The sequence below is a fragment of the Varroa destructor genome, unplaced genomic scaffold (genome assembly GCF_002443255.2).
Source record: "Varroa destructor unplaced genomic scaffold, Vdes_3.0 BEIS01000003.1, whole genome shotgun sequence".
NCBI lineage: Eukaryota > Metazoa > Arthropoda > Arachnida > Mesostigmata > Varroidae > Varroa > Varroa destructor.
Window position 1 is genome coordinate 52,994,271 of NW_019211456.1, and position 17,497 is coordinate 53,011,767.

The window sequence follows — 17,497 nt, forward strand, 5'->3', positions numbered from 1 at the left end:
CTATATCACGAAGCATTATAGATACACAAAGATTCTTGTTTAAGCAGATCTGTTTATTTAGCATGTATGGTAAGCAATAACGGAATTAGTAAGAGTATAGCCGTTTCGTTTACAAGGCCAGATTACGTTCTATCGACTGCTATTAAGTTTCAGTATGTTAGGCAACATCTCTCAATGCCAATCCCTGCCGGCTAAAAGGTGCAACCAGCAGAGTAGAGAATAGGTTTGCTGCCTATTTCGGGCACGGATAGTCAGGAACCGGTTTTTATCTATTCACTTATTGATTATCTATAAACTACATTAAATAGAAGCCCCATCAGATCCGTAGATATTCCACACCTTCGACTTTTTCCTATTCTAATCACGTTTATCAAAACTATCATAGCTTGAATATTGTCGCTTCCCGTCATCCGAAGTATCTAATCATTACGTTAGCTAGCATTGCATATTCGTTTTATAAATGTAACTCGACGTTTTCATGCCCTATCTAGAGTAAGCACAATAATGTAACAACTTTCATATAAAACCGTCCTGTCTACTCCACGAATTTTCTAGGTTGTAAACAAATTGTGTGTCGATATTTAGGTTTCCGCAACGCATAGGTCAACAATGGCGGGCATATTATAAGTTTTGATCTTTAATGGCTGAAGTGAGAAAAATACCCGAATTGACAGCATTATCGGGTGACATTAACTGTGAACTATGTTATAATCTCGTATAGTATGGAACAAGTTAGTGACTAAAACAATCCCTGCGTCCTTATAATCAGACATATTGGCGTGTTGAAGCATTCCGTTTTCTATCGAAAGTTTTCATCGATATCTTACGTAAGATGTCCTATTTCGAATTAAGATTGTTTTTGTCCTTAGCGTAAGTAGATTTTTCGCTTAAACGAAGCCACCATTTCGTTGACACGCCATTCATGCTTGATCTTCCACCAGTCAGAAGAGTGTTTTTCCTTAAGCTACTCACCGACATATTATCTGTTAACGCGTATGGTCCCTCTGAACTGTCCGTATCTATGGTCCATGCTCTTATGATTTCACTTTGAGTCGGCTTTCCGCAGCCAATCATTCATTGGTTTCTGTTAACCGACCTACAATCTAATATCGCTCTTTCCAGCAGTTCCGCTCTTCGCAGTTGACCAGCTTCATGTACTTGTTTCTTGATTATCGACTAGTCATTCTGTTAGCTTAACTTACTTTGACATTTGAACTCAATTCTTACCTCTGTCAGCTATCTTTAGATCATTTTTTGTTCTATTTCATCAGGTCATACTGTATTGTACGATATTTTCTTGGTACTTAGCACGTTATAACAATCAGTGTGCGTGGATTCGTCTAGTTCTTGAAGCTGTGTGCTCATATTTTTGCTTTCAGTTGTAATTTGGCCTACCGAGAACCGAAAGCCACTTCGACGATCTTACTCGAAGCTTCATACTATTAACTCGTTCAGGGAGGAACACAAGCCACCCTACCCCTACCCTAATACCCTGACTTTTATTATATTTTAAGCATGTTATGGTAGCTTTCAGCTCCATCTCGAAATCCTCATCACTTTGTTATATCCTGCTCTTGTTTTCCCTTACAAGCAGGAAGTCTAACGATTTCTTCATATTATTCCCTTCTCTACCTATACTTGAGTGTCTATACTAATGGGCAGGTTTTGCGCAGATAAATTATGGATAACGCTTTTTGTCTTTGTAGAGATGTGATTTTTGTCTGGGTGGAATTTAATAAGTGACTAGTCTTTGCTCAGCGATCACTATCTAGATAAAGAGTTCCAGCTACCGTACCCGAGCTATTAAATGACCAAGTGGAATTTCCAGTTTCCTTTGCGTTACATGCAATATGCGATATAAATCACTTTCGATTCTCTCCAAATGTAGGCATGTTTCGACATGCATCTTATGCCATGCTGTGCACGAAGCAGCCATAGCTGACCATAGCTGTTATTAGGTTTACACGAATACTGATAAATAGGCCTTGAAAAATAGAGCTTCAAGTAACAAATTTACTTCATTAGCTTGTTTAGGCACGATTTTAAACCAAGTGCTTTGTGAACACCATTCGCAATTCTAAAGGACCTTTACGTTAAACCTTTCGTTACCGTTATTGTGTCAGGGTAGTTAAGCATCAGTTGTGATTTTGCAACAGTACATTTCATCCTCTCATTCATGAATCTATGGAAATGTTTTTTAAAAGCGGCTAACAACGTGGAGTAAGCCAGGTAATATCTAATTACAAGTTAGAAAAATCGAGCCGTAGTCTAGTTAGTTAAGTTTTCAAAATCAAATTTGCTCTGAGTTAAACCTTGTACTCAAAAAACCGTTCCCACAACTTAAAACTGCCCATAACAGTTAGCCGAGTTTAAAATTTGACTTAAATGTTTTTTCCATTCTATACGATAGCGTTTGTTAACATTGCGCGCAGTGCACAGTTGCCACCCCGTGTACCTGCCTATACCAAACATTTTTTGCATAGGTTCGCACCTTGCACATACAAGGCTTAAATGCCTGCAACAGTTTTTGGTACTCTCTATCACTCCACCATTTTAATAAAATGAGGCAGTTGGGAATGAGATATCAACGTATTTCGGCGACGCATAATGACGACTCTCTTCGATGTACAGCAGAGGTCCAGTCTTTGTTCGAATTCCTTTCGCTCATTTGTCCTCGTCCTCTTATGAAGAGTCCCTGCTTTTCCCTGTTTCCCTCCAGGTAATATATCTTATACGAAATATATACCCTTATACGAAACAACGATAGCCTATGCCAGTGTAGAAAAGCAATCCCGATTACCGAGGGGCAGCTGGCGAGGCAATCGCAGGCGGAAGGGGCACTGCCCAAAGACCTGAAAATTGGGGGAGCTGTTACCGTCACGCTTTTATAGGCCATAGTACGAGTCGACTGATTTAAAGTCCCACACACATATATAAAATCGAAAATGCCTGTTCATCTTTCGTCTATGGCTTAATTTCTTGCAAAACATCTACTTGTGCTGGGATTATTCACTAATTCTAGCCTGGCCCGATCGGTGCAGTGTGCTCAGCTGCATTGCTTTCGTTGACTAGACATTTTGTTCCATGTCGTTTTCTGGAAGACTCGGTACGCTCGAAAGACAGGGACAGCCATGGATCCCTCTGATGCATTCGCATACACGAGCCGTGACAAAACTGCTGTCGCCTGCTATTCGTTCTCTATAGCAGCTGTGTCGTGGTTTAGATGCTCCTCGATGCAACGCACTGCGGAACGTTGTGCAGGCTTTGGTGGCCCAGTGCTTCAAGAACGCATCCGTTGATATGATGTACCTTTGTGATAGCCTTAAGGAAACGTTAGTTTTGATTCTCGCTTTTTAAATTTGCATATATATGTATATATAGTTATGTAGTACCTAAGTGCATATAGCCTGGACGCTAGCATAATCTGAGTAGGAAAAAATCAAATTACTCTAAGTCAACATATAAAACAATAAAGGGACTATACTAGCTTATAGAGTTTCCAAATATACAGATGTGAATATTGTTTTGTCTTAAGCGATTTTGTTAAATGATTTCCATAACGTTACTTATAATACAAGTGATTTACTAGTACTGAAACGTACTGAAATAAATGATTTATTAATGCGATAAGAATCCTTAGGAATATTTGCTTTTTTTTTTTAGTGGTCAAGCATCGTTGTATGTCCGTTCCGTAAGGCCTTTCTCTTGCTTCTTGACCCCTTAAGCATGTGTCTTCGTCAGCCTAAAAATAGGGTCGTCGTAATGATTTATTGGTTGAAACTAGAGCCTGAGTTTCCTCATTAACGCTAGTTGGCGAACTTCACTGCAACAGTAAAAGTCTACTGGCGCCGGGTTAGAATCTGGAACCTATTTGTTGACGTCCGTTTCAAGTTGTAGCGTACTATCTATATGGTGTTGTGTGTGAGCTGATCAAGGTGAGTGCTAAGAGACGCTGTGTTGTCTTCTTTTTTTTTCGTCTTGTTTCGGTAGCCATTTGCTGTAGCCGCGTATCTAACGTAAATGATAACAATGTTCCACTAGTTGGTAAAGGAAGACAGTTGTTGCTGGTAGATAACACAATGTTGCACTGACGGACACGGGGAGTATCCACTTGTACTGAACTGCTTTAAAAGCAGTATGCCAGCTCCTCCAGTCGATGGTGTTATGTGTCATCCCCGACGGTCTCAGACCTTCCACAAACACGGCTACGCGTAGCTTTTGTTCATCTCTTCTGGGAATTCTGTTCTTCTAGCATCTAAGGGAAAAATTTTAATGTATCTTAATGTACATCGTAATGGGCGATTTCAGTGCTGACTCGACCGCATCCTGTAATTTTAAACAATTGGACAAGCCTTGTCTATGTGGTAAAATGACGTAGAGTCAAATAGTAATTAGCTACATAGCGCACCAAAGAGTTCGCTACTGTTATTCTACAATGGATCCAGGTCTAAAGACACATATCTAAGTCAGTCTTAAAGGATCTAAACATTACGCAGGTGATTCTCACGTACAGCAGGGCTGTTACAGAGAATCGTGACCCCAAGCAGAACTCGCCGAGTATGATTGAGAGATGTTAATTGCGCACTAAAGTTAGACACGCTCAGTGGTTTAACTTGGAATCCGGATGCGAGCATGTGATTAGTTTCGTGTTGAAACCCAGCTATCTTAAGTAATGCCTAAAGACCTAAGTGGCCGACGTTAGACACGAGGAACTTGGCTGCTGTTATATTGAGTTTGAGCAAGCAACTCGGGTTGTACTCCAGTTGCCAGCACCGCAAAATTGACTCCAACTCTATATATGTATATCATTAAACTTTGTACACAGACAGGCTACTATATGTCTCGTGTACATCCATCCCGTCCTGTACCAGGTATTCAAATTGCTGTGCTGTCAGAAATGAAGGACCAACAGTCTACAATAAGTCCACGATTGCGAAGTATGGCATTGTGACATGTTACCCATTATTGTAAGGTTTTCCTTTTCTTTCCTGGGTTCCACATCCATGCATAACCAACGACAAGTGTCTGTGTACCGTATTAGGCAAATGTTACTGCTGTTTATCGCCTTTTCTCTCTTAAGCTACAAATATTCTAACGCTAAAAGATAGGTTGTTTTGGAAACTGTGCCCGTGGCATCGTGAAGTCTACTTAGGTAGCTGGGTGCCAATGTAGAATTTACAACTATTAACTGCGTAATGTGCAGAATGATTTTATATGCTGGAAGTTGCCTGTAGGAAAACGTTTTGCACGGTAACGAGGCCTGTAAATTGTCGAGATGTGTTATAGAATCAACTAAAATTAGAAGTCAATACATAATCTTTATCTTGCCCACACTTGTATATAACCTATATACAAACTAAATTTTCCATAAACAACAATAAAAAGAACTATAATTTTAAAGATATATGCAATTTATTTTGGTTTAGATATATAGGTTCAGAAAGAATTATTTTCGCAATTCGTGTACAACTGATCAATGCTATTCAATTCAAACTGGTGTATGGCCAGCATTGGCCTTTTAGGAACTGATCCCAGAAATACTTCTTTGATGCTATGCACGTATAAAGCATATGCCTTCGATAAATGCAGAGCGAACATAGAACGCAGGGCTCGTTCATCTTCGCGTACCCTCCGCCCTCTGCGCCGGTCGTTGGAATAGTTATTACTCGGTGTCTGGCGAGATAGCTGCTCAATGGTCCGTGTGTGCTTTCGGATATTCCAAAATATTCCGAAATCTTGTATCGAAATAACAATGACACACGGTCATTCGAAACTCGTAATTGTACCATCGGAGGCTGTGCAATCTAGGGATAAACATTTCTGAAGAATTATTAAGACAGTCAAAGCAATGTATCGTGCATTCGATGATTACTGCGGCCCCGTCTAGTACGTCGAGGTCGAGCCCTAGATGGTTGAGGGGATCACTTTCTTTTTGGGTAGGGCTTGTATATGTCGACTTTGTTATTTCTAGTTCGTCAGTCTGAGAAGCATATCGGGTATTGGTGCCACGGATGTCACCTAGGTTTGACTAGTTGGCGGGTAGTTAGAAGGCACGCTCGTACCACCTGCTATACTTACCCTCATTGTTATTCGCGTGATGCTTTGGATGCTCTATACGTGTGACACAACGTTCTCCTCGATGCGGATCAGGGGTTTTATCAAACTGGTACTAGTACTGACTCTGGCGTAGGCGTAGATTTCGCTGTTAAAAATTTGCAAATGTAAATCACATCGATAGGGAAGCTGGAGAAAATCCTACCCTAAAATCGAATCTGGGCTAATGGGTAAAGCTTCTAGATTTTAGCCCAGACCTGACTCGTTTTGCTAAATAACTATTGGAAAACTTCAAAAGATTGCTTTTGTCATTCCTATTTAGTTATGCCCGTAAGTGCATATCGATGGTTGTGGTGCTGACGTCTGGGAAGATTCTGGCATTACTCGTGAATTTTCGATAGCATCCGTACATCTGCTTGGCAGAGCGCCGTCCGAAAATTATACGCATTTACTTCATCTAATAACTCCATGAAACATGCTAAAGCTTCACCAGAACAATTCTGAAGCGTACTATTTTTCTCATTGTATGTATGTAGGTATGCTTGCTTGAGATGAAAATACAACTGTTCCAAGTTTACTAAAATATCAGATACCTGTCCGGAGAAGACCAATAGGCTCACTGCGAAGAGAACACAGGTGCAAGGTCATCAATTGCCCTGGGTCCGAAAGACGTTCCACATTATTTAGAAACTATGCCCTTCTCCCGACAGTCATAAGTTAGCTGTTCATCACAGCGTTCTTCGCCGTTATGAGCACGTCTTGCTTCTCGAATCAGCTTTTTCTAGTATTGTCTATATACCATAATTGTGCATCGACACAAATCGTTCATCCTATACTCGAATGAGTATTGATTGTTGAGTTCGGCCTTCTTCTTAAGAAAACTTGTCCAGTGGTATCTTGAAATATTTGTATACAGCCTTCGTTAGCACGAAAATAGAAGTAGACGAGTGATAATTCAGTACGACTATTACTATCCGAATATATCGTGCACTCTTTCATTCGCGCAGCATCTGTATATAATTATCAGTTGTACAGGAGATTTGTATACAAAAATTTTAAATGGCCTGGGCATATGTTAGTCTTTAACGTTATCCCAGCGTAGATGTTTGAGCGTGGTTTGATCTTGTGACTCTTCTAACCGTTAGAAAGCGAAGATGTAATCATAACAAGATCGTCTCAACGACGGGCGTAATATCTATTCTATCCCATTTGATCTATTACGTCTGTGGACACAGACAGTACACTAGTACCTTCTTATAATAGCAGAATAGAAGACCGTGTGTTTAGACGTGATGAAGTGATAACGGAAACATGGCCGTTTCGTGGGTACATCGAAAATAATTTTTCTACTACTTATATGAATGAGAAGGGTAGCTGTATAACTATGAACCGTATATTGGGTTAACTGCCCGTTAGTTGAGTTGGCTCGCGCTCACCCTGAAATGTCCTTGGTATTCGTTTAGTATAGGTTAAGGTCCTGGGCAGTTCTATTCCATTTTCAATTTTGAATCGATTGGACGATTGTCTGCTTTAACAGCCGAACGGATTGATGCGACGAACTAAACGTACGGCACGGGTTCGAGCGAAGAGAACCTTTCGTAGCTTTGATCGTCCTGTACTTCTAAAAGGAAACGCCGAGATCCAGATGGACAAGGTGAAGCACAGAAAGCAGCGCCGTCATGGCTGAGTTGCGGCAGGTTCGCAATGGCAGTTGATGTTCTGCCGCCAGGCGTTGAAATACGGCCTAGCATTCCAGAAAGAAGATCAGACAGAGACAACGAAAAGAAATAGAACAACGAAGAGGAGGGCCCAAAAAAAAGCCAAATGAAGTCTACTCGTGATCCATGGCTGGCGTGGCGCTACAGAAATACACGCTAGTTTCATCCTCCTCCTCTTTCTCCCTTGCATTTGTCCTATGCCAGTAAAGTACTGCTGAGGAAAGAGCGGGCAGTATCGTGGAGAAATCGCCTGCTTTGCTCTTTCGTAACGTCATTCATACATTTCGATGAGAATGAAGCGGCCGAAAATGGCGACGAGTATGACACCGTGCGCTGGCGTCGATTACGTATTTCGGTACAGATACCCTCTGCCAGGACCGAGCGACACGATGTCTCCATATAGATGTTGTCCAGATGTTGCGCAGCTACTTGAAATTGATCTAGCAGGCTGGCAGGTGCACGGGCTTTGCCACGAACAACGTAGAACATCGAATGCCACATAATAAGAATAGGGAAACGCAATCTAGATAGGGTAATCATCTCAAAGAATGTTGTTTTTTAGTATTAGATGATCACCTTACTAACGTAATCGTGCAGGGACTTGTGACCTTTGTAATAATACTTAAAAAACTATTCTGCGTTTAATGATTAATAGAGGCCTTAACTAGTGGACAAATATGAAATAGTTATTTACAGTTTCTGTTACTTGCATAAATAGTTATCTACGAAAAACTCTGAAAGATAACTGACATTAGTGACAGGATGGCATTTTACAGATTGGCTGTATTAACATTGAATTAAATCCTAAATAACCTTGCAAATAGTAAACCGTCTGAAGAACTTGGAAACATGTAGCGAGTAGTGAAAAGCATACGAATGGGTGTTGGATAACTCCGAAGTCCCAAACAAATGTCTGAATAATTTTATCTCATCAACATTGCTTGTCGGTATCGGCAGCACTCAGTGGCTCAAGCACCGTCTGATACTGTCAGATGTTTTAGTGAACGATGTCATTTCTGAAATTTGAACCAAGCAAGCCTCAGTCGTGCATCTACTTCCACCATTATCTCGTACTGGTGCACGATCTTCCTCAGCCTTTCTGTTTGCGGCAGAATCTACCATGAGTTTCTTCTGGCGAAAGCCAGGACTCTGTCGTACCTGTCATTCTCAGCAGTGCATTGGCGGTTCTTGCAAACCCATTAGCAACACCAGTCTAAAAAAGAACACAGCCGTCGGTAATAACGGCCGCAACCATGAATACCTTTACCTTGGTGATGTTTGTATGGTCTAGAAAAGTGCGGTCACGTTGCTCTGTTTTGTACAGATCGGTAAGAGGATTCGAAAGGGATTAGATAAAGTATCAAGATAACTTGCCTTGTATAGAGAACAGATCTGCTCATTCGCTTGGATCCACACGTGCCTTTCGTTTATGGGGCCTCCCTAGTGGAGTACTGGAGCTCTTGTTTCCTAGTCTCTGCTCAGCCAGAGCAGATTCAAGAACAATAAGTGCCTGCAGGGATGCGGTTGTTGCAAATGTGCCGAGGGTTCATAGCCTTTTCATATTGTGAAATCTGTGCACGCCATGCATCCAACATCATCTAACCGACGTTCGGTACGTTATCGATGCCAGGGGCAATCATGAAATCCAGCCAAAACTCGAATCTAGCCAGTATGCCTGATGGGGCAAATGGCAATCGTATGCAGTTGGGTGATGAAAGCAAGACAAGCACGAGTTTTATAAGGTTTTTTTTTGTCTCCCAGCGCGATATTTTACGTCTTCGCTCAGAATAAATGACCTAGACTCCCTAACTATCACGATTGATCGCAGAAACTTATTGAGTTCTACTTGAATCATGACCTTTAATTTTTCTTTTATACACCGAGCCACTCATAGTGAAGTGGCCTCATGGCTTACGTAGAGGTCAAGCTAGCTCGTTGAATATAATAATATAAGACTAAGATAAAAACTAAATCTAGTGGACAGTGTATAAACCTAACCAGGTTTATTTCATAAAGAAAAAAATAGCAATAAAAGTTTTCAATGCGTATTTCCCTAGCAGAGTTTTGCCCGTACGTTTACGTTTTGCTAGCTGATGATTATAATCATGTACCCATAACGAACGACCATACAATAATTTGTGACACACTGATTCAATGATGAGTAATTCAATAGTAAGCTCGAATATGTTGTCGGATCACACAGACTAAACTAGCGAAGTTGTTTAACACACGGTAGACATAGACCTAATGCAACTGTTATCGATTTTAGCATTGTGCGCGATTCTAATCTTATTCCCAAGACACCTCGACAACGGCATTTGTAACGATCACTTTTCTCATAGAAAACGAATAATTTATAATAAAACTCCTTGAATATACCACAGTCATAAGCAACGTCAGATTTGTCAATTAAGAATACTGTCGTTGATTTCAGAGCAAAGAAGCCGGTATCAGAACTTTGGTCGCTCTCGACGAACAGGGAGGTAAGTGTATTATAATAGGACATGATTGTTCATAACGCCTTAAGCCATGATAGCTGAATTTCGTTGGATTTAACCTTTTTGTGTGAACCTAGGCACAAATATCTTGGTTTTGAGACTGCCGTATGGAGTTTGATATGCGTCGGATTTCTTGCGTGTTCAGCATTTGATTATCTTATTATTATGATGATTATGACAGTCGACAATCAAGGAGTGCTTTCATTAAAGAAAGCCCGATGGTTGCGAACATTACTCGAAGTATAGGTATATGCGTTACGGGAAGTACGGGCTTACTACAACCCTTTGTAGGAACTATATGGTTCAGGATATATGGCTGAGAAACAAACTCCTTATCAGATTTATGGCAGTTAGAGAATCCCTCAGAGAAGCAATTTTTTTGATGGGTACTGGTGAGAACCTTGGTGCAACTTCACTCTACTAGATTTTTCTTCTACCAGTTTTTAAAGGGTGGTGCATCTGAGCGTTTTTTGCGTACTTCAGCAAAGGTCTGTTGAAGGATAAGAGTACGAAGTAGCCATCTCGTTTTTCATTTCAGTTTCCCTTATCTTCATTACATTTTCAAAGAAGAACTAAAAGCAAGTTATGTTCTATATAAGTCACTACATCGAGTTGTATTGTCTAACCAACCGGAAAGTTAGGGTCATATAAGGCAATATAGGCCCCTGAATTTCGAATATGTACATAAAGCCGAACGGCAACGATGCTAGTTTCACAGAAACATGGAAACAACTATCTGCCATCAAGGTATAATTCAGCTTATTCTAAGTTCTATTGAATGAATAACTTCTACGCACGAATCAATTATTGGCTAATGGAACCACGATCCTTTTTTTTGTGGTACTGTATGGGCCAACGACCAAGGTGTCTTCGACCGATATTTCTTCGGTAAGAATGAATTGTATTGAGCCTATTTCTGTTGAACTAAGGAATCGTCGACGAACGAAGTGGATTTTTATACAAGTTTTTTCTCTACTCCGGCACCGCTTGTTCTCAATAATAGCGATTTCGGCTTATACAACCCCGCTTTCTCTAACATACCTGGCTTACGCTTTAATATTGTATAACCCTGTTTTTTTTTGATGTTATTCTTTTCGCTATCCCTATTTCTGCTCGGTACTGAATTTCGTTTCTATGCGCGAAGTGTGAGCGTCTTTATACTTTCAGAGATGTTTACTTATTACCTTACACCATGAAACGATAATGAAACCACAATACAGATTTTCTTTCTTGCACACAGATACTTATTTAAAATGGACTTATTCCACTTCGTTGGTGTCAACGCGAGTTGCTGCCTACTCAACCAATACATTGGTAAAAATATCAAAGTTAAGGAAAAAAAGACACCATTTTTAAAGGTCTGTGTATGATTGTGGCCGACGATGGTAGAACCGTTTTGGGTAGATGTAGCGGAAGAGGCAGGGCTCCTTAGGCATACTGCGAACACCGCTTGGCATCACAAAAGAAAAACACCTATGAGAAAGCGAAAATATCTTTTTTGTCATTCGGACCTTTACGGCCTAGAATCCACCAAATGGAACGAAAAAGAAAGCGTACAAAAAAAAAAGCTAAATGAGATTGGTCCATTAGAATTTGTGAAAGGTCTCTGAGCTTTTGCTAACCCGCAGAATCATTTTTAGAGTCGCCATAATAGTGAATAACATATTTGTCTGCTAATTTTAGAGACACGCGGTGGTCTACGGTCGAATATAAACATAGACAAACACTTCATTTTGTGCTAGGGATCAGTCGTCTAATGGAAGACCTGTGGCGGTGACGGACGTTAAACGCGAAACATTTTGTTTGGAATATTTCTTGCGAAGAAAAATTATTGGCTAGCAAAAAAAGGTCTAGCAAAAAGCAACAAACCACCTTATAACTAGAGTGGAGGTCAGCCAGGCGAGGAACGGTGGCTAGACATTTCTAAGAGAAGCTTCTTCTTAAGGTTCGTCGACTCTGTTGTGGGTGACGCAGTTATTTTTATTGGTCAATCAAGTATACAGAGGTACCCTTTCATTCCGTTTTCTATAAACACTAATATTGAAAAAAAAAAACTTACAAAAAGAAAGACCGCTGTTTCCTTTTTGAAAAGATACTTTATCTCGATAAATTGATATCAGCTCAAGACTTAGCAGGTTTTTTAGCAGGTCACTATTATGAAACGTGCTTTGTACAAAAAAGCTGACCGTAATGTGTATGTTGGCTCGCTCAGTTGCTAGCAGAGTTTTATTTTAGATCGAGGTACGGAACCTTGGGCATTGCGTGCCTAACTTTTTATACATCTATATTCAGCGTGTAAGTGCGTTATGACGAGCTAGATTGTCAAGCGAAATAGCAGATGCCAAGGGTAAAGTTAAGTCACTTCTATTAGTCTGGTGATTTCTGTTATCTTGCATGAGCTCGGCTTTGCGACTTTGACAGTTGAAGTTTAGAATAAGTTTTACTTGTGTTGAAGAAAAGTAAATTTTATGTGTCCTTTATTTTGTGCTTGAGTCTGCAAACGCAAACCACGTCCGGATATGTGATTGTCGTTAAATTCTATGCTCTCACGCGTACATGAGTTGCAGTCATTAATGCTGCAGGAGCCAGCGCTTGCCCTTGTAACGCAGTTTTATTCTGCAAGCCTATATATATTCAGTTTATATACCCCTGCAATAGAAACGCTCAGCTTTTCCGCGAAATGCTCCAACGTGTTTTAAAATCCCAATAGAAGCCTAGTACTGGGTAAAATCGTAGCAAGGATAAGCCTGGCACCCCAATTTAGCGGCCCATCCTGTAGATCCCAAACTAGTAAATATGAATTGTACCCCTCATGATCATTACTCAAGTGAGGTACGTGGTATGAACTGGATATTACTCCTAGAATTAGCCTCAAAACGAGCAATTTTTCAAAATAGATAAAGGGAAACTTCACAGCATATAAATTATCAAATACTATGTCTCAATAAATTCAGCCTTGGTGACTTACGATATCCGCTGTAGCTTGAGAAATTGCAAACAAATATACCTAGCGGAACTTTGTGAAACCTTTGTTTGCTGGGTAACAATCTATTGGTCGAAAATCGATTGTTTTCAATTTAGTTACCGCTAACTATCATCGTCAATCATCTCCTAACAGCAAAAATGTTTTCATCAAACGAACGACTATCGATCAAACGAGAGCATCGCATACAGAAGGTACGGAAGGTGCAAACTCTGAGCATTCTGAGCCAAGGCTGGCCAAAAATCTACCTAAAGTTTAAAACATCAAATCCGCGCATGGGATTTCCTAACACGTAGCATTTAATTTTAATATCCTTTTTAGTAGAAATAATGATAAGAACAAAATGCATAGAAAGATTACATGCTCCAACATTTGTGAATCTATTCATATTAATATGCTGAGGGATTTATATTACTCGGCTGTCACAATATCACCACACAGCATACGTAACCTGTACGAGACATTGCCTTCGGCGGATATATAGCTCGCTAAACAAAAAATAGACAGAGGAAAAACGCATAACAGGAAGGCTTTGGGCACAACGCTTTATGCTTTCTGTCTCATGGTGAGGGCAGAGACCTGCATTGTTGTTAGCCAAACAAAAACATCCATAGTAAATGAGTGTGTACGCCACATGCAAATCGGTTTTGTGAAGATCTTTACTTTTATAAGAAGACCAGGCGGTCGAAGGCATTAATTATAGACATACTCATTGAAGGTACCTAGCATGTCTTCAATACAGTCCTTTATGTGCCTCGGTAAGAGGAACGATTTAAGTAGAAGCATGTTGTTGGCGCGCTGAAAAAAAGTGAAAATGTTTTTTTCTTTTCGTACAAGTACTGACGTTTTTGATTTTTTTTTTGGTGCAAGTGGTAGTCGATCAAACGCTGCATGTCGTTGACATTAAGAAAAACAGTATAAGTTTAGATCGAATTTGAAAGAGGAATCTTCAGGTGCAGCTTGGATAACAGCGCCAAAAGGCTTTCAGGCCACACATGCATTTTCCGAGAAAATTAGTCAAAGATATGCTTTCGAATGTCGTCACTAGCTCGAATCAATGTGTAGAGCAAAAAGCTAAATGAAGACTCGTTGAATCAAGTCAAACTGTTAGCTATTATTTTCCCCTACCCTTCCGGTCCCCTAAACATTTAACACCCCGTTCTAATTACCATAAAAACTGGAAGTAATAGAATACCTAGAACTGGAAGCGATAAGGCCATGTAGACCGAATTTGATGACCGTAAAAAAATGAACTGCTTCAATTTGTATCAGATGCCCCATGGTATTTTCTTACACTGAACACTTACGTGTATCTACAAAAACGCATTATTATATGTGATGTTCAGGGAAGGTTTACCATAGAACTTTGTGTACTCAACTGTGATGGTTTCAGCTTTTATCGTTAACGGCGAATTACATAGTACGCTCTCTAAAACTGGGAGAATTTCGCAATACATTGTTTCTGAGATAGTGCTTTAATTTCGACTTGTGAACGGACCGTAAATTGAAAATCTATCTTCGTACTTATTTTCGTATTCTTCGCAGCAAAATAATCTCGCAAGATTAGATTTGCTTATTGGGGTCTTCTGGTTCTTCAAATGGTATTTTATAGGCATCAAGAACTTCCAGATGCCAGCGACCTTTTTTGTCTAGCAGTATTTGATAGCATTTGAACAACGAAGGTCGTTAGGCCCTATTGGGGTTACATGCGTTGATACACTTTTCGTCGATATAACTTGCATAATTATACTATCCGGTCACTCAATGCAATCTAAGAATAACGATAACTATTATTATTAATATCTAAATTATCGTTGTGCGACATACTCCGATCAGGTAGGAGGACACTGTTAAGGGACATGGTTATGAAGATGCGCGGTAACCATCGTGGTACTAGACTTTAAGCTTAACAGGATTTGAGCAGCGATCCCACACAGACCTTCTCACCGAGCCAGCACAGCAAAGGGCCCAAGCAAAGGAAAGTGCTACTGTACTAGAAAATCAACTACGGCTAGCCCGCCTTCCGGCTTGATTTTTTTCTCTCACTGTTTACCTGTCGGCTATGCTTTTATATAGAGTACATTAAAGGTGAGAGCCAACTGAGGCACTCGCATCGTGTTTGGCTCTGCTCAGTCCGGAACCTTTTTCAAGATGGCTCCTTCCTGGACTGCACGTTTTCTGGGCTGTCCTCCGGGCGGGATATCGTCTTGAGGGCTTCAAAACGAGCTAACCACATCATGTTTGGAGTGCCAGATACGACCACAATATAATTGGTCGTATAGGGATGCATTACTGCCTACCGTACAGTGTCATTAGGTCACAGCATTTATCGCCAATATTCTATTTAGATAGGCCTAACAGGATCAGACAGTTTCAAATGTCGCGCAAATGGCTGCAAAGATTTGCTGATTTCATGAAGGATACATGTCCCCTAAATAGGGCATAATATTATAGATAACTAGACGAAAACTAGGCGCTTCTGACAGCAAACATTTGCATGGAAGGCAGTTAACGTTCTTTGGAAATGATGTAGGACCCTAAATTAACCTAGCCTTGAAGTCAACATCGTCATTATGGACACATAGTTCAGTAGGACATAATTTGAGGAGGCAATTGGAATCGTTGCGTATGAAACGCGTTGCCTCATTTTCGCCTTAAGACGCTCTCTTAAAATAAAATATTACTAGAAAATGAAATACTCGCCTTATATAAATCATTAGAATAGATCTGTTCCACTAACGAGGCAAAGTTTTGTACCTAATCATCTCCAGAAATAGGACATATATATACATATAAATATATATTTCTTTTTTTTAAAGATTGGAGAAAAATACTCGCTGAAAGAGAATACTGCGGTTGTCACACGGTTGCTTAAGAAAACGACTGCCAATCCTTTATAATTCAGATAATGAAGGGACCTATGATTGTCCTTTTCCCAATTGAAGTTAACATTTGAGATGGCAATTAAACTAACTTTGTGTATTTACGTGGCCTAAACAGAAGTTCGGTTAATGATAACCTTACCTCCAAACCTAATGCTTAGTACTATAGTTATATTTTAAATGTAAAAATAACCTATCGTATTATTGTTATTTGCAGATACGACCATAATTTTGCGAAGTCAGTCAGAAAGGAGATGGATTACTTTGATTAAGAAAATTCTTCTGCAGAACAGGAAGTTTTCCTGTCATGTTAGATCCGTGTATAGGTAAAGTTTTAGTTATTCTTTTCCTTTTCTTATAGTCAGGTGTCAGGTCATCAGAGCGCTTCCTTTTTTCTAGGCTAATTGCTTCTACCTTATTGTTTCGTCCGTACCACTCAACTCAGCTCCAAACTTGGAGCTCAAACTCCAAATGTAACAGGAGGCATTTTAGGTGGCAACAAACAGGTTTCGGAGCGTTTGAAAAGAATCTGTTGTCCAAAATCTGCGGAACCAACTTGAGATATCATTCTGTCAAGGGCCAACAAACATTTTCGAAAATATCTTTTGTCTCCATCTGCTTCGAAGCGTTTCAAGTGTGGAAAATGTCGCTTGTAGAGCCTGACGAATTTGGATCAAGGCGGGTTGCAAGCTATAGGCACGACGAAACGTTCAATTACATCACTGAAGGCGGCCCACAGAACCGAAACAATTGAATTGTTTTTACAACTAACATCTATCAGTCCTTTAGCGGCTGCTAAGGCGCGCTTATTCAACACATGTGAGAGAAATACGTAACGTTTAATATAGTGCGGCCAACAACTGCTACAGGATCAAAATTAATGGTGTACCGCTACCTGCACTCAACTAACTTTTGAGAACAGTTGACAAAGCCAGATTTAGGTAGCGAATCGAATCCAGCGAATAAAATGACTAAGCTTCGCTTTTGTACTATATCGTTTACGTGAATCGTTCACAATAACAACCAGTTTCCACTGCCCTTAGCCTGAGGTATATTGTTCTATATGAGCTTCTACGATCAGTCTAATCTGTCTAGCTATATCATGCGGTACATGTTTGCCTGTATTTCGCTCAAATTAGTACTCATGTATTAAATATAATACAATCAACATTGATCACGTAGAGGTAACTGCTCTCTCTTTGTAATAAGCTTCATCAAATGTGCGTGTTCGTACATTTTTCCTGCTGATTTAAGCTAGAGATTTTAGCTAGAAGGTAGAAAACGTTAAATGAAAAATTTTGTGATCGAAGCGATTTACGCAGATATGGTGGGGCAAAATTCGTAACACGGCGTCTTATTATA

At 40.0% G+C, this 17,497-nt stretch overlaps 1 protein-coding gene across 3 annotated transcripts in view; it reads left to right on the forward strand.

Annotated features, from left to right (window-relative positions):
• Nucleotides 1-17,497, forward strand: part of Snap25 (Synaptosomal-associated protein 25kDa) — a 287,198-nt gene that overhangs the window by 228,259 nt on the left and 41,442 nt on the right. For all 3 annotated transcript variants that reach the window (XM_022797715.2, XM_022797714.2, XM_022797712.2), the window contains one exon: nucleotides 10,207-10,255. In XM_022797715.2, coding sequence (XP_022653450.1) covers nucleotides 10,207-10,255 — 49 coding nt within the window. The remainder of the gene's footprint in view (nucleotides 1-10,206; nucleotides 10,256-17,497) is intronic.